The 22,058-nt window shown below is 45.1% G+C and overlaps 1 protein-coding gene across 1 annotated transcript in view; it reads right to left on the bottom strand.

Annotated features, from left to right (window-relative positions):
- Positions 1-8,713: 8,713 nt before the first annotated feature.
- Positions 8,714-22,058, bottom strand: part of LOC142243350 (intraflagellar transport protein 70A) — a 144,879-nt gene continuing 131,534 nt past the window's right edge. The window contains exons 18-20 of the mRNA XM_075315194.1: positions 16,476-16,554; positions 14,389-14,518; positions 8,714-10,520 (exon numbers count right to left, since the gene is read on the bottom strand). Of these exons, the coding sequence (XP_075171309.1) occupies positions 10,384-10,520; positions 14,389-14,518; positions 16,476-16,554 (346 nt within the window). The 3' untranslated portion in view covers positions 8,714-10,383. The remainder of the gene's footprint in view (positions 10,521-14,388; positions 14,519-16,475; positions 16,555-22,058) is intronic.

Here is a 22,058-nt window from a genome sequence, read left to right as displayed (position 1 = left end):
ATAGCGGCCGGGAGGCAGGTAGGGAGACGTTCCTCGCTCCTGCGGCGTCACACGCAGCGATGTGTGATGCCGCAGGAACGAGGAACAACCTCGTTACTGCTGAAGTAACGATAATTGGGAATGGACCCCCGTGTCGCCGATTAGCGATTTTTCACTGTTTTGCAACGATGCAAAATCGCTAATCGATGTCACACGCAACGGCATCGCTAATGCGGCCGGATGTGCGTCACGAATTCCGTGACCCCAACGACTCCGCGTTAGCGATGTCGTAGCGTGTAAAGCCCGCTTTACTCTGTAATAAGAATTCTTTGCCAGAACTTATTAGTTTCCTGTTCTGCAACTCAGCCAGTGTAACAATTTGGAAAACAAGGAATACTTATGATTTTATTAACAATGACCACTCATTCGATAAGCATCCTTATATGGTCAAATGGGAAAACGATCTAAATAAGATCTTCTCCTTGGAACAATGGCAATGCTGCCTTAAAACAACATATAATTCTATTGCTTGTGCGACTTTGTATGAATCATTTTACAAGACCATCACAAGATGGTATTATACCCCGGTGCTTTTAAATAGAGCAGCATTAACTCCATCACCACTTTGTTGGAGAGAATGTGGAAGTGAGGGAAATCTCCTTCATACCTTCTGGAGCTGCCCAAAATTAAAGGGCTATTGGTCAGGAATATCCGCTCTGATAAACCGGATAACCAACATTTCTATTAACCCCTTCAGCCCCCAGTCTGTTTTCATCTTAAAGACCCGGCCATTTTTTGCAATTCTGACCAGTGTCATTTTGACAGGTTATAACTCTGGAACGCTTCAATGGATCCTGGCGATTCTGACATTGTTTTTTCGTGACATATTGTACTTCATGTCAGTGGTAAATTTAGACCAATATGTTTTGCGTTTATTTGTGAAAATTTTGGAAATTTAGCGAAAATGTTCAAAATTTTGCAATTTTCAAAATTTTAAATTTTATGCCCATAAATCTGAGAGATATGTCACGCAAAATAGTTACTAAATAACATTTCCCACTTGTCTGCTTTACACCAGCGCAATTTTTGAAACAATTTTTTTTTCCGTTAGAAAGTTAGAAGGGTTCAAAGTTCATAAGCAATTTCTCATTTTTCCAACAAAATTTACAAAAACATTTTTTAGGTACCACACCACATTTGGAGTGATTTGAGAAACCTAGGCGACAGAAAATACCCAAAAGTGACCCCATTCTAAAATCTGCACCCCTCACTCTGCTCAAAACCACATCCAAGAAGTTTATTAACCCTTTAGGAGCTTCACAGCAACCAAAGCAGTGTAGAAGGAAAAAATGAAAATTTTACTTTTTTACACAAAAATGTTACTTTAGCCATAAAATTTAGCATTTTCACAAGGGTATCAGGAAAAATGCACCAAAAAATGTATTGTCCATTTTCTCCTGAGTATGCAGATACCTCATATGTGGTGGAAATCAAATGTTTGGGCACACGGCAGGACTCGGAAGGCAAGGAGCGCCATTTGAATTTTTGAGTGCAAAATTTGCTGCACTCATTAGCGGACGCCATGTCGGGTTTGAAGACCCCCTGAGGTGCCTAAACAATATTGCTCCCCCATAAGTGACCCCATTTTGGAAACTAGAGCCCTCAAATAATTTTTCTAGATGTTTGATGTGCACTTTGAACCCCTGGGGGCATCACAGAAGTTTATAACGTTGAGCCGTGAAAAGAAAAAAATTTGTTTTTACCACAAAACTGTTGCTTCAACTAGGTAGCTTTATTTTCACAAGGGTATCAGGAAACAATGCATCATAAAACGTATTGTGCAATTTCTTCTAAGTACACAGATACCTCACATGTGGTGGAAATCAATTGTTTGAGCGCACGGCGGGGCTCAGAAGAGAAGGAGTGCCATTTCACAGCAAAATTGGTTGGAATTATTACTGGACGCCATGTTGCGTTTGGAGACCCCCCCCTGATGTGCCTAAACAATGGAGCTCCCCCATAATTGACCCCATTTTGGAAACTAGACCCCTCATGGAATTTATCTAGCTGTTTAGTGAGAACTTTGAACCCCTGGAGGCTTCACAAACATTTGTAATGTTCAGCCGTGAAAATATTTTTGTTTACCACAAAATTGTTTTTTCAAATAGGCAGATTTTTTTTTCACAAGGGATCAGTAAAAAATGCACCATAAAACATATTGTGCAATTTCTCCTGAGTACACAGATACCTCATATGTGGTGGAAATCAATTGTGTGGGCGCATGGCGGGGCTCAGAAGAGAAGGAGCGACATTTCACAGCAAAATTGGTTGGAATTATTAGCGGATGTCATGTTGCATTTGGAGACCCCCTGAGGTGCCTTAACAATGGAGCTCCCCCACATGTGACCCCATTTTGGAAACTAGACCCCCCCATACAAAAAAACTAGTTTGGTGAAATAAAAAATACGGACGTCAGTAAAATAAAATAATGAGCGCCTGCAACTGACACTATGGCAAGTGCCACACATGAGAGCGATGCACGAATCTCGCATCGCATCATCCGGCACAGCCGCACACTCCTGTCTGGAAGAGAGCGACCGTGCCAGATGATGCGAGACTCGTGCATCGCGCTCACGTGTGGCACTGGGTTGACCCTTACAATATTCAGTAAAAAAATACTGTAGTTGCCGATTACTACAGTATAATTTTACTGGCCCTAAGTTTATTTGTATTTCTTTCTTAGCTTACCGAAAAAAATCAGGACGCACGCACGGATGTGCTGCAAAAAGGGGGGGGGGACTAGGTGGGATGGAAAAAAAGATGGATGGAGGATGGGAGAGGGCGCGGCAGAGGATGGGAGAGGGCGCGGCAGAGGATGGGAGAGGGCGCGGCAGAGGATGGGAGAGGGCGCGGCAGAGGATGGGAGAGCGGTGGAGGATGGGAGAGGGCGGGCAGCAGATCAGGGTGAGAGGTGGTGGAGGGGGCTTCAGATAAAGAGGATGGGAGAAATCAGGCAGCAGATCAGGGAGGGTGAGAGAGGGGCAGCAGAACAGGGAGGGGGGCAGCAGCTGATGAGGGAGAGCGGGCAGCAGATCGGGGAGGGTGAGATGGGGGAGGGGGTAGCAGATTGGGGAGGGCGAGATGGCGGAGGCCGGCGGCAGATCGGGCAGGTGACATGGCGAAGGCGGGCGGCAGATCGGGCAGGTGACATGGCGGAGGCGGGCGGCAGATCGGGCAAGGTGACATGGCGGAGGCGAGCGGCAGATCGGGCAGGTGACATGGCGGAGGCGGGCGGCAGATCGGGCAGGTGACATAGCGGAGGAGGGCGGCAGATCGGGCAGGTGACATGGCGGAGGCGGGCGGAAGATCGGGCAGGTGACGTGGAGGAGGCGGGCGGAAGATCGGGCAAGTGACGTGGAGGAGGCGGGCGGCAGATCGGGCAGGTGACATGGCGGAGGAGGGCGGCAGATCGGGCAGGTGACATGGCGGAGGCGGGCGGAAGATCGGGCAGGTGACGTGGAGGAGGCGGGCGGAAGATCGGGCAAGTGACGTGGAGGAGGCGGGCGGCAGATCGGGCAGGTGACATGGCGGAGGCGGGCGGAAGATCGGGCAGGTGACGTGGAGGAGGCGGGCGGAAGATCGGGCAAGTGACGTGGAGGAGGCGGGCGGCAGATCGGGCAGGTGACGTGGAGGAGGCGGGCGGCAGATCGGGCAGGTGACGTGGAGGAGGCGGGCGGCAGATCGGGCAGGTGACATGGCGAAGGCGGGCGGCAGATCGGGCAGGTGACATGGCGGAGGCGGGCGGCAGATCGGGCAAGGTGACATGGCGGAGGCGGCGGCAGATCGGGCAAGGTGACATGGCGGAGGCGAGCGGCAGATCGGGCAGGTGACATGGCGGAGGCGGGCGGCAGATCGGGCAGGTGACATGGCGGAGGAGGGCGGAAGATCGGGCAGGTGACATGGCGGAGGCGGGCGGCAGATCGGGCAGGTGACGTGGAGGAGGCGGGTGGCAGATCGGGCAAGTGACGTGGAGGAGGCGGGCGGCAGATCGGGCAGGTGACGTGGAGGAGGCGGGCGGCAGATCGGGCAAATGACGTGGAGGAGGCGGGCGGCAGATCGGGCAGGTGACGTGGAGGAGGCGGGCGGTAGATCGGGCAAGGTTATATGGCGGAGGTGAGCGGCAGATCGCACAGGCTGGGAGATTGTGGAGGGGGCAGCAGATGAGGATGGGAGAGCGGGCAGGGGATCACGGAGGGGGGCAGCAGCTGATGGAGGAGAGCGGTGGCAGATGGAAGCGGCTGCAGCAGATAGGAGATTGGCGGCGGTGGCAGGGGATCGGCGGTGGATCGGTGGCAGCGGATCGGGGCCAGGGGCTTACCAAGGCACTTGCAGCCATCGCCATTTCGGCTTCACGGACGGAGTAGGAGGGGAGCGGTCTCCGGCCCCAGGTCCACGGTGATTGGAGAGATCGGTCACAAGGCCGATCTCTCCAATCAGAGCTGGGGGCGGGTGAAGCACCGATCCCACAGCTCCAGCCAATGATCAGGGCTACAGCTGCACTGATCAGGGCTGGAGTTCAATGTTCCAGCCATTTTCAATGGCTGGAACATTACAGTGGCTGTGATTGGATGCGCGGTGTTCGTCAGCCAATCACAGCCTCCGTAGGTCCGGGGAGGAGGCACCACCCCTCCTGAGGTCAGGCAGAGGTCCCCTCCTCCCCGAATCTAAGGTTTTTGTACACAGATTGCACTCCCCGGGGCTCCGGGGCCGCGATTTCGCCATGACGTACTGGGTACGTCATGGGTCGTTTAGCACCATGTCACCATGACGTACCCAGTACGTCAAGGGTCGTTAAGGGGTTAACCTTACGCCACAAATGGCTGTTTTATCTTTGGATATGGAGCACATCGACCCAATTGTTAGACCAATTATAACTCACATATGCGTGGTAGCTAAAAATCTAATTGCATCATACTGGAGACAAGTTTTGATTCCCACAATCACCGAGGTGATTGACAAAGTTACCTTACATAACGATCTCGAACAAAGTCATGCAATTTATAATAATTCATTTGCTGCATATCATAAAAAATGGAGCCCTTGGCTTTCTTACCAACAAAATTCTTAATAGAGTCTGGTCCATGTGATTAATGTCTGACTTTTAAACTCCACAATGCTTGAAAATTGAGACTTCTATACCTGGAATTTGACTTCTTTATCCTGCATTTTACCTTCTTTATGTATATATACTTGAATTATTATAAAAGTTCTCCATTGTTTCTTACACTTTCACACTCCCTTCCCTCTTTTCCTCTCCTGCCCAATAAAATGTTCTTTCCTTCATCCCATCCCTCCCTTTTCTCCCTACTCTTTCCCTTAGGTATGATGGTTTACTCACTTGATAACGTTAATGTCTACATATATTGCTATGTATTGAGTATCCTGTATTAAGTTATTGTTTGTTTTGCATTGATTGTTTGTATGAAAATTCTTTAATAAAAATTATTTCAATCAAACATATCGTTTGGCATTGTGCCCAAACAGTTCAATTATGGTTTTATCTGACCTGAGCACCTTCTTCCAGATGTTTGGTGTATCTCCCAGGTGGCTTGTGGCAAACTTTAAACGACACTTTTAATGGATACCTTTGAGAAATAGCTTTCTCCTTGCCACTCTTCCATAAAGGCCAGATTTATGCAGTGCACGACTGATTGTTGTCCTATGGACAGACTCTTCCACCTCAGCTGTAGATCTCTGCAGTTCATCCAGAGTGATCATGGGCCTCTTGGCTGCATCTCTGATCAGTCTTCTCCTTGTTTGAGATGAAAGTTTGGATGGACGGCCGGATCTTGGTAAATGTACAGTGTTATGATACTCCTTCCATTTCAACATGATCGCTTGCACAGTGCTCCTTGGGATGGTTAAAGTTTTAGACATCTTTTTGTAACCAAATCCGGCTTTAAACTTCTCCACAACAGTATCATGGACCTGCCTGTTGTGTTCATTGGTCTTCATGATGCTCTATGTGCTTTAGGTCCCCTTCACACTTTCGTGAAAAACACGCACGTGTGTTACGGGCCGTTTTTCGGGTCTGTATCCCGTTTTTGTGTTCGTTTTTATGGTCCGAGTGGCATCTGTGTGAATTGCGTATGCTAGCCGTGTTTGTGTGTAGAACGTCCGTGTGTGCGTGTGGAATTAACGTGTATGTGTACGTGGAATGTCCATGTGGAATGTCCGTGTGTGTGATGCACAATGTCGTTTATAAATGTCGGCTGACAGCCGTCAGAGTTGCGCGATGAGAATGAACTCGGGTGAACTTCACCTGACTTCATCCTCATACCGCGGCTCTGTCTGTGTCGAGTACTGATTAGCGGTCACCTGTGAAGGATTCACCGGTGACCGCTAATCCCCCGAGTGACTGAAGTTCCCCCCCCTCTCTCATACTCACCGATCCCCGGCGCGGCGCTGCACGGCATTCACACTGCTGCGGCGGCTTTTACTATTTTGAAAAAGCCGGCCGCTCATTAAACAATCTCGTATTCCCTGCTTTCCCTGCCCACCGGCGCCTATGATTGGTTGCAGTGAGACACGCCCCCACGCTGAGTGACAGCTGTCTCACTGCACCCAATCACAGCAGCCGGTGGGCGTGTCTATACTGTGCAGTAAAATAAATAATTAAAAAAACGGCGTGCGGTCCCCCCCAATTTTAATGCCAGCCAGATAAAGCCATACGGCTGAAGGCTGGTATTCTCAGGATGGGGAGCTCCACGTTATGGGGAGCCCCCCACCCTAACAATATCAGTCAGCAGCCGCCCAGAATTGCCGCATACATTAGATGCGACAGTTCTGGGACAGTACCCGGCTCTTCCCGATTTGCCCTGGTGCTTTGGCAAATCGGGTAATAAGGAGTTAATGGCAGCCCATAGCTGCCACTAAATCCTAGATTAATCATGTCAGGCGTCTCCCCGAGATACCTTTCATGATTAATCTGTAAATTACAGTAAATAAACACACACACCAGAAAAAAATCCTTTATTAGAAATAAAAAACACAAACATATACCCTGGTTCAACAATTTAATCGGCCCGAAAAAGCCCTCCATGTCCGGCGGAATCCAGGATGGTCCAGCGTCGCATCCAGCTCTGCTGCATGGAGATGACAGGAGCTGCAGCACACACCGCCGCTCCTGTCAGCTCCACGCGGCAAATGAAGAGTGCCGCGCGATCAGCTGAGCTGTCACTGAGGTTACCCGCTGTCAACACTGGATCCAGTGACAGCGGGTAACCTCAGTGACAGCTCAGCTGATCGCACGGCACTCTTCATTTGCCGCGTTGAGCTGACAGGAGCGGCGGTGTGTGCTGCAGCTCCTGTCACCTCCATGCAGCAGAGCTGGATGCGACGCTGGACCATCCTGAATTCCGCAGGACATGGAGGGCTTTTTCGGGTTGATTAAATTGTTGAACCAGGGTATATGTTTGTGTTTTTTATTTCTAATAAAGGATTTTTTTCTGGTGTGTGTGTTTATTTACTGTAATTTACAGATTAATCATGAAAGGTATCTCGGGGAGACGCCTGACATGATTAATCTAGGATTTAGTGGCAGCTATGGGCTGCCATTAACTCCTTATTACCCGATTTGCCAAAGCACCAGGGCAAATCGGGAAGAGCCGGGTACTGTCCCAGAGCTGTCGCATCTAATGTATGCGGCAATTCTGGGCGGCTGCTGACTGATATTGTTAGGGTGGGGGCTCCCCATAACGTGGAGCTCCCCATCCTGAGAATACCAGCCTTCAGCCGTATGACTTTATCTGGCTGGCATTAAAATTGGGGGGGACCGCACGCCGTTTTTTTAAATTATTTATTTATATAATTTTACTGCACAGTATAGACACGCCCACCGGCTGCTGTGATTGGGTGCAGTGAGACAGCTGTCACTCAGCGTGGGGGCATGTCTCACTGCAACCAATCATAGGCGCCGGTGGGCGGGGAAAGCAGGGAATACGAGATTGTTTAATGAGCGGCCGGCTTTTTCAAAATAGTAAAAGCCGCTGCAGCAGTGTGAATGCCGTGCAGCGCCGCGCCGGTGATCGGGGAACGGTAAGTATGAGAGAGTGGGGGAAACTGACCGACAGACTGTGAAAGAGGGACAGACAGACAGAGAGACCGACAGAGAGACCGACAGAGAGACCGACCGACGGACTCAGGGAGATTGACCGACATACACAGAAATAGAAAGAATGGCCGACATCACTAGAAATAAAAACACCAAACGGACACGGACTATAGGTAGATGCATACGTGTTTACTAACGTGTGTGCACATACCCATAGACTTTCATTGTGTCCACGTGTGCGTGCTCCGTGCAGATAACGGACATGCATCCGTGCAAAACGCAAACACATACGGATCACGGACACGCACACACGGACATAATGAAATAACGCACTTGTGACCACAATCATAGATTAACATTGGTGCATGTTTGTCCGTGTCTCCGGTATATACGGAAACGGAACAAACACACACGTGTTTCACGGACGTGTGAAGGGGGCCTTGAACAGAACACTGAGACTATCCCAGAGCAGGTGCATTTATACAGAGACTTGATTACACACAGGTTGCTTATATTTATCATCATCATTTAGGACAACATTGGATCATTCAGAGATCCTCAATGATCTTCTGGAGTGAGTTTGCTGCACTGAAAGCAAAAGAGGACGAATAATATTGCACGCCCCAATTTTCAGTTATTTATTTTTTTAAAAAAAGTTTCAAATAAGCAAAAAATTTCATTCAACTTTACAATTGTGTCTCACTTGTTGTTGGTTCTTCACCATAACATTAAAATTTTTATCTTTATGTTTGAAGCCTGAAATGTGGGAAAAGGTTGAAAAATTCAAGGGAGCTGAATACTTTCGCAAGGCACTGTAGACTTATACAGGAACTGGCGTCCTGCCAGATATCTGGCATCAATTCCGGACCCGAATGAGTTTTTTTTTTTTTTTTAAAACCCAGTTGGACCCGCCGAATCAGGATATCTGTGTCCACCTGTTACTAATGCCTAATGATTTGGAATCAGTCTGGTGGAGGTGTGAAGAGTCCATGTAGTGAGTCATAAATCAAGGTCGGTAGATTGAGAAAATTTGTCAAAGAACTGAACATCTTTATCAATTTTGAATTCCCAGATTTTTTCTCTGCATCAACCTTAATATGACCTTTCAAAGCAGAATCATAGTGACATACTTGAGCACCTAGGTGGGCATCCTCGGACCCACCTAGGCGCTAATGTGTTTCTGGCAGGAGTTGTCTTGGGCACCCATGCATCTAATGTTCAGGCTCTCCACAGTTGCTACTAAAAATCAGTTTTTGCTGCATGGCCCATTGTTGTTGATGGAAGTTGGTTATCCCATTTTGCATAGTCTCAGCAGTAATGGTAATACACTTTAAGGTATAGGTGCAGAGTCAGCAGTGCATGAGTGTCTGCATCTGCGCAACCGCCTGTGAAGGCGTATTGCCAAAGACTTGGTCAAGTCAAGGGAGTCAAGAGAAGAGAACTCCACTAACATGTATTTAAAGGGAATATGTCACCAGGTTTTTGTCACCTAATCTGAGAGCAACATTACATAGGGGCAGAGATCCTGATTGCAGCTGTGTGCCACTTACTGGGTTGCTTAGTGTAGTTTTGATAAAATCACAGTTTAATCAGCAGTAGATTATCATTAGAAGACTACTTGGCATGCTGACAGGTAGCCCAGCATGTTCATGGAGCGCTGTATAACTGCCAGAGCTGCAGCAAAGAAAACATTGATTTTATCAAAATGAGAGCAAACAGCTCAGTAAGTGACAGATCGCTGGAATCAGAGTCTCTAGTTCTACATTATTCTGCTCTAAGATGAGGGAGCAAACATGTGGTAACAGATTCCCTTTAATGTCGTCGGAAAGTCCAGCCCAAAACTGATGAAGAAGGACCTACTCATGTCACTGCGAGTCAGTAGACCAGTGCTGGACACAAAATAATAAGTGAAGAATATGCACTAGAAAGCCGATCTACAAAGTATAATGATGTTCTTACAAGGAAACAGATGCACAACTAAATGTCAACCAACTACTTCCAATGACAAACATGTCTTTACATGGGCGCATGAGTGATGAGAATATGGAACCTGGCTGTGACACCACAATATCGCAGCAAAGGCCAACTCCAGCAGCTGGGCAGAAAATTCCTGTTACTACAATAAGGTGTGGTGCTGATGATGCTAGCTCGCTGTCAGACAATTCCTCCACTAGATGCGACATCAATAGACATTTCTGCATACAAAATAATTTAATTTTAACACTACAAAATTACAATTACACTTTCAATATCATAAAAAAGCACAAAAAATGATTTCAGGGTCCAGGTAATTACATGCTCCAGGATGTTATTTCATACATTAATGCTTTTATCTGTCTTGCTTCATAAGTTACGGTGTTCTTGCCGATGTGCATCTTCTCTTCCTCCAGTGGTTGCTCGATTATGGCTGGTATGGTTTTACCATAAACTGGAAAAGAAAAAGAATGGAGTTTGGTGTATCCTTGTGTTAGTATTACACAAATCTTCTATATCATTCTTCTTTGACATTGACGAATATCACAGTACTCTGCGAGGGTGACCCCATTCAACTAGCTTTTTTCTATATATTTTACTGACTGTTAAAGGGGGAGAGCGATCTGTAATGGAAATCACTGATGAAGATGAGTCTCTGTACAATAGCTGACTGAAGACTAAGGGGTACTTTGCACGCTGCAACATCGCAAGCCGATGCTGCGATGCCGAGCGCGATAGTCCCCGCCCCCGTCGCAGCTGCAATATCCTTGTGATAGCTGCCGTAGCGAACATTATCGCTATGGCAGCTTCACATGGAATCACCTGTCCTGGGACGTCGCTCTGGCCGGCGACCCGCCTCCTTATTAAGGGGGCGGGTCGTACGGAGTCACTGCGACGTCACACGGCACGCGGCCAATAGGAGCGGAGGGGCGGAGTTGAGCGGGATGTAAACATCCCGCCTACCTTCTCCCTTCCACATATTCTACGGGAGCCGCGGTGACGCCGGTAGGAGATGTTCCTCGCTCCTACGGCTTCACACACAGCGATGTGTGCTGCCACAGGAGCGAGGAACAACATCGGACCATCGCGTCAGCGTAATTATGGATTACGCCGACGCTGCACCGATGATACGATTACGACGCTTTTGCACTCGTTAATCGTATCATCTAGGTTTTACACACTACGATGTCGCCTGCGATGCCGGATGTGCGTCACTTTCAATTTGACCCCACCGACATCGCACCTGCGATGTCGTAGTGTGCAAAGTACCCCTAAGAATCTGGCACAGGATCTCTCAGATAGAACTGATAGTCTTGATAACACAGGCCTGAAGAGAATGGTTTTCTGATACATCATTACTGGTATGTCCACTAGTAGGTATAATTTTGCTCACAAGTCAACTGTCAGATAGGAGAAATAGAGAGCTGTATGCACGTGTATTCTCTCTATATATTGTTGGCCTGATGTAGGTGCTTTGCTCGTACTTGCATAGCTACCCTTATGTTCTGATCTTTGAGGTGTATATCTATCTATCTATATAAATATATATATATATATATATATATATATATACATATATACACACAAGACAAAAAAGGGGGTCCAGTCGCACACTGTGCGACTGGTCCCCCTGTTTTGTCTTGTATTTATACACATCACCCGGATACGCACATCACCCGGATACGCATCCACATTGTAAAGGTGCTGCCAGACCGATTTGAAGTCAGGTGAGTACCAGCGTGGGAAACCAGCAAGGGGACCCCTGCTTTCATTCTGTTTATGTTCTATATTTATATATATATATATATATATATATATATATAAATATATATATATATATATATATGCAATAAGTAACTAAATAAATGTATATTTCCATTTTTGTGTAATCCTATATTTGTACAGGATAATCACACGGGTTAATACATCAGTACCTCTTGTATGCACTTTATATATGTATATGTTTGGCTCAATATAAATATGTTTCGTTTGCCCTTTGATTACTTATGTTACATGACCTTATGGTTATTTTGTATAGCATCCAATGTGAAGCGTTTTTTACTATAACAAAATCTATCATATATACCAAAAGTGGCTAAAACACCAGTATCACCGGGTTTGCCTTATTTTTTAATATTTTTATATACTGTATGTAGTTTGTGAAGTTATCAATATTGTAACTTTTGATAATAGTCTTCATGAGTTCAGGTCCTCCATTTTCTCTATTAATAAAATGAGTCGGTATGCCCTATAGATATGACTCAACTTTTGCAAATGAATACAGTGGAACCTTGCTTTACGAGAACAATCCGTTCTGGGAGTGGCTCATAAACCAAGTTACTCGTCTAGCAAAGCAAGATTTCCCATAGGAAATCATTGCAATGCAGTCAATTTGTTCCACAACTTGTTCAATGTCCCATCCTTGTCCTCTATTGTGCCATTCCACACACGCACAAACACACACAAACACGCACAAACACGCACAAACACGCACAAACACACACAAACACACACAAACACACACACATATTATGGTCACCTTACCTTCCATTCCATTGCCAGCCTCCTGGTTCTTGTAGTTCGCCAGTACAGGATGTGTATTGGGTAACCATCGCGACTGATGCCGGAGCTTCCGCTGCCAGCGCGCTGACGACAAAGGCATGAGCCGCTTGCCTCTGATTGGCCAGCGCGCTGCCTTTGAGTAGCGGCTGACAGCGGAAGTTCCTCCATCGTCGCGATAGTTACCCGATACACATCCTGTACTGGCGAACTACAAGAACTGGGAGGCCAACGATGGAACGGAAGGTAAGGTGAGCATAATGTGCGTGTGTGTTTGTGCGTGTTTATGTGTGTTTGTGCAGACTGCAAGAGTGGGTCAGAGCGCGGTTAAAGTACAGAACCGGAAGTGTGTGCAGTGAGTATTTGCTCGTACAGCAAAGCTTGCTCGTAAACGGAGTTACCAATTTACAGCAAGCTTTGCTCGTATAGTGAAATGTTCGCAAACTGGGTTACTCGTGAACTGAGGTTCCACTGTATTATTATTTGAAAATATTATTTATAGGAGTATTAAAGCTGGATTCATGGTGGGAGTGCTTCATGTGATATAAGTATACTGTCTATAAGGGAGGGCGGCACAAAGTACTTTCCGTGATGAAGTTTAAAGGGAACCTGTCACCAGATTTGTCTCCTATAAACAAGGGCCACCACTAGAATGTTGCATATAAGTACTCAAACCAATCTGTATAGCATAAAAAACATCTTGTATTATACTCACCTGCTGGGCGGACGGGTCTGATGGGCGTCACTGGTCTCGGTATGGTGCCTCCTCACTTCTCGTGATCGCTATCCTCCTTTCCAGCTCTGTGTAGATGACATGTCCTACATCATCCACACAGTAGTCTGCATTGTGCTCCTGCGCGCGCACTTTTCTTGACTTACTGAGGGCAGAGCAAAGTACTGTAATGCACAGGCACAGGGAAAGATCAAAGAACGCTCACACATGCGCACTACAATACTCTGATCTGCCCTCACCAATGCAGAGAAAAGTGTTCAAACGCAGGAGAGAATGGAGGACTCTGTGTGAATGACGTAGGACGTGTCATCCACATGGTGCTGGGAAGGAGAACGGTGATGGAAGGAAGAGAAGAGGCACCGGACAGAGATCAGCGACACCCATCGGACTGGACCACCCTGCAGGTGAGGATAATAAAAGATATTTTTTTATGTTATACAGAGCGGCCTGGGCATGTGTGCACAGTATTCTAGAATACTGTATGTAAGACCTTACTGGTGGTGGTCGCTGCAAGGGACAAATCTGGTGACAGGTTCCCTTTAAGCTGTACTTATGACAGTAATTGGGGCTCTGGGTGACATTACGGTGGGGGACAGTGGGTATGCTGGATGTGGCTGCTCCCAACCATCTCTTAAAACTAAATGTGGCTCTCATAGGAAGAAATGTGGGGGACCACTGCCTTATAGAAGGTAATCCCACAAGGGCAGGGGCCACAGTTTATTTTAATGTACCTTATTTGTATTTCATATATGTTTTTTTGTTTTTATACACTTTTCCCATTTCCCTGCAATTAGTTGTTCTTTAAAAAAAATATTATTACTAAAACTAATAATAATAAAAATACTAATGACATCTTATAAAGTAAACAATTTTTGTAATATGCCAGAAGGCTTTGTGAATAGGCAATGTGTGAGAAGTCTTAGTTCAGCTTAACGTATACTTTGCCCTTCACAAAACAGGTAAATCACAAGTATACCTGCAGACCTATGTTCACCTATGCAGCCCCATCACGTACAGTCTCCAAACTTACTTTCACAATGTTCCAAAAATTGAATACACTCATAGATGACAGTGTCCTGGAGCATGATCATGTGCTTCGACATGTTTTCCAGCAAGGATAGGAAGCACCTCTTTGCATAATACCACGTATCTGTTCCTAGCTGTAAAGCAAATTAAGATATTGTAAAGAACATCATTACTTCTACAAGTAATCAAGAACAAACAGTTACTGAAAGTAAAGATGAGAATGCTTGTTTCTCCCTGAAGATTGTGAAAAACGTGGAAAAAGCAAATAAGATGTGAAGTCTACCACCAGTCACCAAGTTACTGAAAAATGGTTAGCAACCCTACTGGCAAAACTGAGCTTCTCATGTGTGAGAAAAAGTATAACATACACCAAGGGTTAAAATACTTTCTCCGATTAGTGCCCAGTACAGGGCTGTTACACTGGCTGGTAGGATACATGTACTTCGTCACGATCAGTGTTGGTTATCTACAGTCACCACAGACGTCATCTGTTTAAGGCCACTTTATCGATGGGCTGCCATCTTACTTTACTGACGCCATAGAAGTATACATAAAGCTGTTAACACATACAGACATATATAATAACTTATGGAAGTAAATATATTTCTAATGTGCTATTGACACACTTATGAACTACACTTAAGAACATCTATGGTTTGATTTCTTTACCGGTGGGGATTGGATGGGTTGTTACTGACATCTGGTGAGAAATTAATATCAAAAGCACTTTTAGAAATATATCTACTTCAAAAATTGGTGACGCATTCAATACTTATTTCACCCACTGTATCGCACAAACACAGACTACTACGTGGTCTTTATAATTTTAGTCTTAGTTATGTAAAACTATGGAACTCCCTTAACAGAGTCCTAGTAATGCCCTCAGTGGATGTAAAGAGTCTACACACCCCCCTGTTAAAATGCCAGGTTTTTGTCACATAACAAAATATAAACCAAGAAGAAGAATTTCAGAGCTTTTCATATCATACCCATACCCATAATCTGTACAAATCCATTGAGAAATAAATTGAAATACATTTTTTTTGAAGGGGGAGAACAAAACTAAAATAATGTGGTTGCATAAGTGTGAACATCCTCTTATAATTGGGGATGTGGTCGTGTTCAGAATTAGCCAATCCTATTAAACTCAGGTTGTATAGCAGTCAGTGCACAGCGTCCATCATTTAAAGGGATTTGGATTAATTCCATATTAAACGTTTAGCTGTCATAGTGGGATTTTCCTGACAGTTTCTTAGTTGCATTTTACAGGGAAAGCCATGGTCTGTAAACAGCTTACAACACAGCAAAGGGATCTCCTTGTTGAAAGTTATCATGCAGGACAAAAAGTCTCCAATGAAGCCCAGTCCATTGATGGGCTTTACAGGAATAGCAACATGTCAGCCATGCCATGGCAATCCATCAGCAGTCCACGATCATGTTGAGGGGGAGTTAAAGGCCCTAAACATTGTGACTACCTGATTATACACCTTAAATGCCACTATAAGAAATTAACATAAATGAGAACTGAAAAGACAAAAGGCGCTAATAGGGTAATAGCCTAAGAACGATGGTAAGTAATGTCAGATGTGCTCACCTGTTGAAAATAGTCATAAATGCTACAGAAAGAGTGTAGGTTATGGCTGCAACAGGCACCACAAGGAGATCAGAGTAAAAAATTCAAAGAAGTGGACTCCCGCACTGTCATATGAAGTTGGTCAGCAGTAATAGTAAAATCGTGATTTATTTTTTATATATGTAGTTTTTTTTAAAATCACGTTTTAACTATTTCTGCTGACCAACTTCATACGACAGTGCGGGAGTCCACTTCTACCAGAGATTGACAGCAGCATGTAAGGGATTAATGCCAGCAACCGAAGCTAACTCAAGTGGCTCATTTATTGGTGGATGCTGGCTGTGTAACGCCACCGGCAATCGGCTGAGTGTGGAGAATGCTCAGCTCTGAGCATGCTCCATACACCCTCACCCTAAATGTGCCCTACACACACATGATATGTTCCATATATGCAGAGCGGATGTAGTGAAGTTAATAACCTAAAAAACTAAACCTCTGTGGTCTAGTTTAATACTTGCCTTTTTGTTGTATGGCTCCAGACTTTTGATAACTCGTGATATGCCAAATTCATAATTCCCTTTGGCACAGTAAAGGGTTCTGTGATAAAAACACAGGAAAAATAAATAAATCATTAGTAATCACTCTAAAGATATCGGATGCTGATGGGAAGTCTGCAGGGAACATACAAGACGTATTCATCTCCATTGTGATAAAGCTCTCTTCGCTGCACACTCATTAATACTGACACTTTATAGAAGCTGATGATGCATAATATGGTAAGGTGGAAAATAGAAACAATATGTTAACTTCTTGTCAAGGAGATTTTCTTATGTATAGATACCTTAAAAATGCATGCGTTTTTGCGAATACATTTTTTAAAGGAGAAAAAAAAATATGATAGGATATTTGATAGATAGGATATTTGATAGCTAGAATGGATGGATAGATAGAAAATTAGACAGAAAGAATAGATAGAACATATAGAATAGATAATAAGAAAGAACAGAATAGATAGAAAGAAATAACAGATCAGCTTGATAGAGGGATAGCAAGCTCGGCCAGCTGACTTTTTTTTAATTTTTAGGGGTTAAAAAAAATGATGTGGGGTCCCCCCGTTTTTCATATCCGGCACAGCAACAGCTGCGGGCTGCAGCTGTATCTTGGCTGATTATGAAAAATAGAGGGGATCCCCACGCTTTATATTTTTAAATTATTTGATTTTAAAGAAAAAAAAAAAAGATGTCAGGTCCCCCCATTTTTTTTTTTTAAAAAGCAAAGGTACAGCAGACAACTGGGGGTTAATATTATTAGGGTGGGAAGGGCAATCGTTATTTGGCCCCTTCCAGCCTAAAAATAGCAGCCCACAGCCGCCCCAGAAGTGGCACATCCGAACGATTTCCCCTGAGTACGCTCATACCTCATATGTGGTGAAAAACGTCTGCTTGGGCGCATGGCACAGCTCAGAAGAGAAGCAGTGCCATTTTGGCTGGAACAGATTGTGGATACCATGATATATTTGAAGATCCCCTAACATGACAAAACAGCAGAAACCACCTGAAGTGACCCCATTTTGGAGACTCCACATCTCGAGGAATTCACATAGGGAAGTAGTGAGCATTTTTAAACCTCACAGAATTTTTTAACATTGGGCTGAGTACACGAAAACTTATCATTTTTTACACTTAAATGTTGCTTTGCTCCCAAGTTTTTACTTTTCAAAAGGGCTAATAGGAGAAAATGAACAGTACAATTTGTTGTGCAATTTCTCCTGACAACGCCAATACTTCATATGTGGTCAAAAACTACTTTTGAGGCAAAGTGCAAAACTCAGGAAGGAAGGAGTGCCATATTGGAGTGCAGAATTTTGCTAGAATGGTTTCAGGGTGCCATATCACATTGGCAGAGCCTCTGACATGCCTAAAAAGCGGACACATCACCCCTCAAAAATATTAGGGTGCAGTGATCATGTTGACACCACATGTGCATCACATCATTTTATATCACTGGGTAGTAAAGAAAAACTGATTACAGTACATTTTCACCACTTAATTGTAGTTTTTGTGCAGTTTTTAATTTTCATAATAGCTAATAGAAATAATGGGCACAGTTTGTTGTGTAATCTCTCCTGAGTGCAGCAATACCCTGCATGTAATTGTAAACTACTTTTCAGGCACAGTTGAAAGCTCAGAAGTGAATGAGCGCTATCTTATAGTGCAGATTTTACTGTTATGGTTTGCAGGTGCCATGTCACATTGGCAGAGTCCCTGATGTGCCAGAACAGGAGAACCCCCATAAGTGACCATATTTTACAAACGAAACACCTAAGTGAAGAAAAAAATAATTACATTTTTATCACAAAACTTTAATTTTAGCCCCTGATTTTTCCATTTTCATATGGGGAAATGAATAAAAATGGCCCCAAAATTTGTCAGACGCTGAATGTGACAATATATGGCTGTATAATTCTGCTTAGCCACACAGAGATTTGGAGAACACATTTTCATAGAAAGGTTTGCAGACTTCATATACAGAGCCCCTAAGTGCCAGAGGAGCAGGATTCCCTCTCAAGTGACCACACTTTGGAAAATTACAGCACTTTGAGAATTTATCTGCTGTACATATGTAGTCACGATTCTGACCTCATTGAAGTTTTCTAGAAACAAAACATGCAGTAGAAGTTGCTGAGTGAAAACTGCAAATTTGTCACAGTAGTGCCCAATACATTGTAGTTCCTGTACATCATAGTGCCCAGAACGTTGCAGTGCTCAGTACATTGTAGTGCTCTGCTCATGCTTCTGAAGACATGTTCCTTGTGAATTAAAGGGAACCTGTCAGCAGAAATTTCGCTCAAATCCTAAAAGATTCCCCCTCTGCAGCTCCTGGGCTGCATTCTAGAAAGGTACCTGTTATTATTGTGCCCCCTTTCTGACCAAAATAAAGACTTTATAAAGTGGTACCTTTCTGTATTCAGATTCTGTAAATGTGACACGGGGGCGGGCTGCCTGCTGGCCGTTAATCTGCCTCCTGCCGCTTTAGGCCGTCCCCCATCGCTGATTTCCATAGCTTGGACACAGCCCAGTGCTCCACAGGTCCCCGCGCATGCCCAGTGCCTATCTCTCGTGGATGAGCACTGTGCCCAGTGTCACCGCTGGTGACGTGCGCGCAGGCTTTAGATTATGGGCGGTGCTGTGATGTTTATTACCAAGCATCCGCCCATAATCGCGGGACCGCGCTTTCCCCCTCAGCCTCCTTCGTTCTGCGCAAGCGCGGTGCTGCTGACCCCACGTCACCTCCTTCCCATCTATTTCCTGCCTCAGGGCTATGGAAATCAGCGCTGGGGGACGGCCTAAAGCGGCAGGAGGCAGACTAACGGCCATCAGGCAGCCCGCCCCCGTGTCACATTTACAGAATCTGAATACAAAATGATACCACTTTATAAAGTCTTTATTTTGGTCAGAAAGGGGGCACAATAATAACAGGGACCTTTCTAGAATGCAGCCCAGGAGCTGCAGAGGGGGAATCTTTTAGGTTTTGGGCGAAATTTCTGCTGACAGGTTCCCTTTAAGCGATTTCTTATCACTACAGTACTGACAAACATGTGGACATTATCTGCGGTTTAGGAACACTGTGGGCTCAGAAGGGAGGGGGACTGTCACACTGTACAAAGGGCTGGTGAGAAGTAGTACAGCATATTCCCCACTAGGTGGCAGCAGTATAGTGAAGCAGAGACAAAGTAACACTGTAACAGAAGGAGACTGAAGTACAGCAGAGTAACTTCAGCAGGCAGTTCACAGGCGAACCATCAGGGGGCAATAAAGTAGTCAAGCAGTGAGTGTCTGCCCGGGAAGTCAAGTAAGTGCAGACGGAGAATCAAGATCAGGTCAGAAAACAGAACCGAGGTCAGATGCCGGGAGATCAGGTATGCAGAGGGGAACACAAAGGGCACAGGTAACAGAAGACAAGACTAGAGGGTGAGGAGACATAAATGCAGGAAGAGGATGAACCAGAATGGGTAAACAAATGACAGGAGCGGGAAGTCAGGGACTGAGACAGACTGATGTACGGGAGAGGGTACAGGTCAGGGCATGGAAGCTAGGAGTCAGATCAAACAGGAAATCTCCCCAGAGCTAGTCACAGACTGCAGAGCAAAACTATAACCAGGGCTGGAATGCTGGTGCAGCGCCCAAATATAGTGTCTCCTGAAACCGGAATGAGGTTGATGGGAGTTAACCCCTGAATCCCTGACATGACCAGGCTGGGTCTGTGAAACTCTGGAGTGGGGAATACCGGTCCTGGATCATGACAGGGACATTTGGATTTCGAAGCGCTGAATGAGCTGGATTTCTTTTGGAGGTGAGGAGCAATTTTGCTTTTTCAGAATCTTTGTTTAACCAGTAATGTGGAAACTCCCTATATTTCCATTGACAGATGACGGACCTGAATAGGGACTTGTATTTTTCGTGGATTGAGTTCAAGCTTTTATTGGGAACATTTTACATGAAAAATTGGACCACACATCTTTCTCATTATAGTGACTGTTCAGTTGAGGGCTTATTTCAGAGATTTACATGGAAACTGCAATATAAGTGCTCAGTGTAGAGCCCAGGATAAATGTAAGCCGAGCCTTACTGCCACTTTTGGAGGCAGAATAAACAAATCACCTGCTGTTCAAGAATTTGTTTAATTTATTTTTTATGCCATTCCTTGTGGGGCTTAAGTGATCAGACGGCTTTATTTTTTGGGTCAGTGCGATTACAAGATTATATTTATATTTTAGTTTATGTTTTGACACAATAAAAACATTTTTTTTTAACTTTTGTACTGCAATGCATTACACCTGTCAGTGTGACGTTGGCAGAACACCTTTTCAACCTGGCTCATGGCATGGGCTACAGGCCACTATAGCTGGCAAACCCAAAGGTCATTTTTAATCTTGGGTTGTCATTACAATGATCGACAGCCAGCAATTACGTTGCAAGGGTGCTGATCGGGTGGAAGAGGAACCGCCCTCCCTCTTCTGACATTCGTAATGCTGCTATCACTATTGATTGCAGTATTTAGGGGATTAAACAGCCGTGGGCACCACCCCTGGCTGTGTCAGCTGGAGCTTGGCTATCACTTCCGCCAAACTCCCAGTGGTGATCGTGCGGGTAGAGCTTAGGTTCCCGTCTGATTGACATCATGCAACTGTATATCATTGCGAGGGAACCCCTACACAACCAGGACGTACAATTATGTCAAAGGTAGTGAAGGGGTTAAAAGGATTCTCCGCATTGGACAAATCTAGCAGTCTGTTAACAATTAGGTGATCGTAAAATGTCTTCCTGTCATCACTGTAATTTGTGAAAAAACTTAACAAAAAGGGTTCAATATCTCTGTAATGCCGTCACTGGGGAAATTAATCATCAGACAGTTTACATTAAATGGCGAATCTGTGGAAGGCAAGACAGGACAAGTTCTCCAGAGTGACAGACGTTCTTTGTAACCAGTCTCTAATCTGGACAAGTGAAAATGATAAAGGGTAAATAAAAATCTCTCTCCTATCTAATATTTAAAGCTGAATGTGTGTATGTGTGTATGTATGTGTGTGTGTGTGTTTGTGTGTGTGTGTGTGTGTGTGTGTCTGGGATTGGCATCTGCACCGTCACAGCTACAGCCATAAAATTTTGCACACTCACACGTCTGGACCCCGAGAGCGTCATAGGCTATGTTTTGAGGGGAAATTTTAACCCCGCGCTTTACAGTTATTCGCCAAAAAACCTGCCTCCATTAAAGCTAATGGAGCTGGGAGCCACAGTGCAGCCAGAACTTCAGAAGAATGTGCAGCCACGCCCTTAAATGGAATGTTGGGGTGTCACAATGCAGCCAGGGAAAGAGACAGACACAGACAGGGAAAGAGGCAGACACAGACAGGATAAGAAACAGACATAGACAGGGTAAGAGACAGACACAGACAAAGAGACAGACTGACAGGGAAAGAGACAGACAGGAAAAGAGAGGGAAAGAGAGAGACAGGTTAAGAGACAGACACAGACAAAGAGACAGAGACAGACACAGGGAAACAGACAGACAGGGAAAGAGAGGGAAAGAGAGGGAAAGAG

This window comes from Anomaloglossus baeobatrachus, chromosome 6, assembly GCF_048569485.1.
Source record: "Anomaloglossus baeobatrachus isolate aAnoBae1 chromosome 6, aAnoBae1.hap1, whole genome shotgun sequence".
Classification (NCBI taxonomy): domain Eukaryota; kingdom Metazoa; phylum Chordata; class Amphibia; order Anura; family Aromobatidae; genus Anomaloglossus; species Anomaloglossus baeobatrachus.
This window is presented reverse-complemented; position numbering and strand designations above follow the sequence as displayed.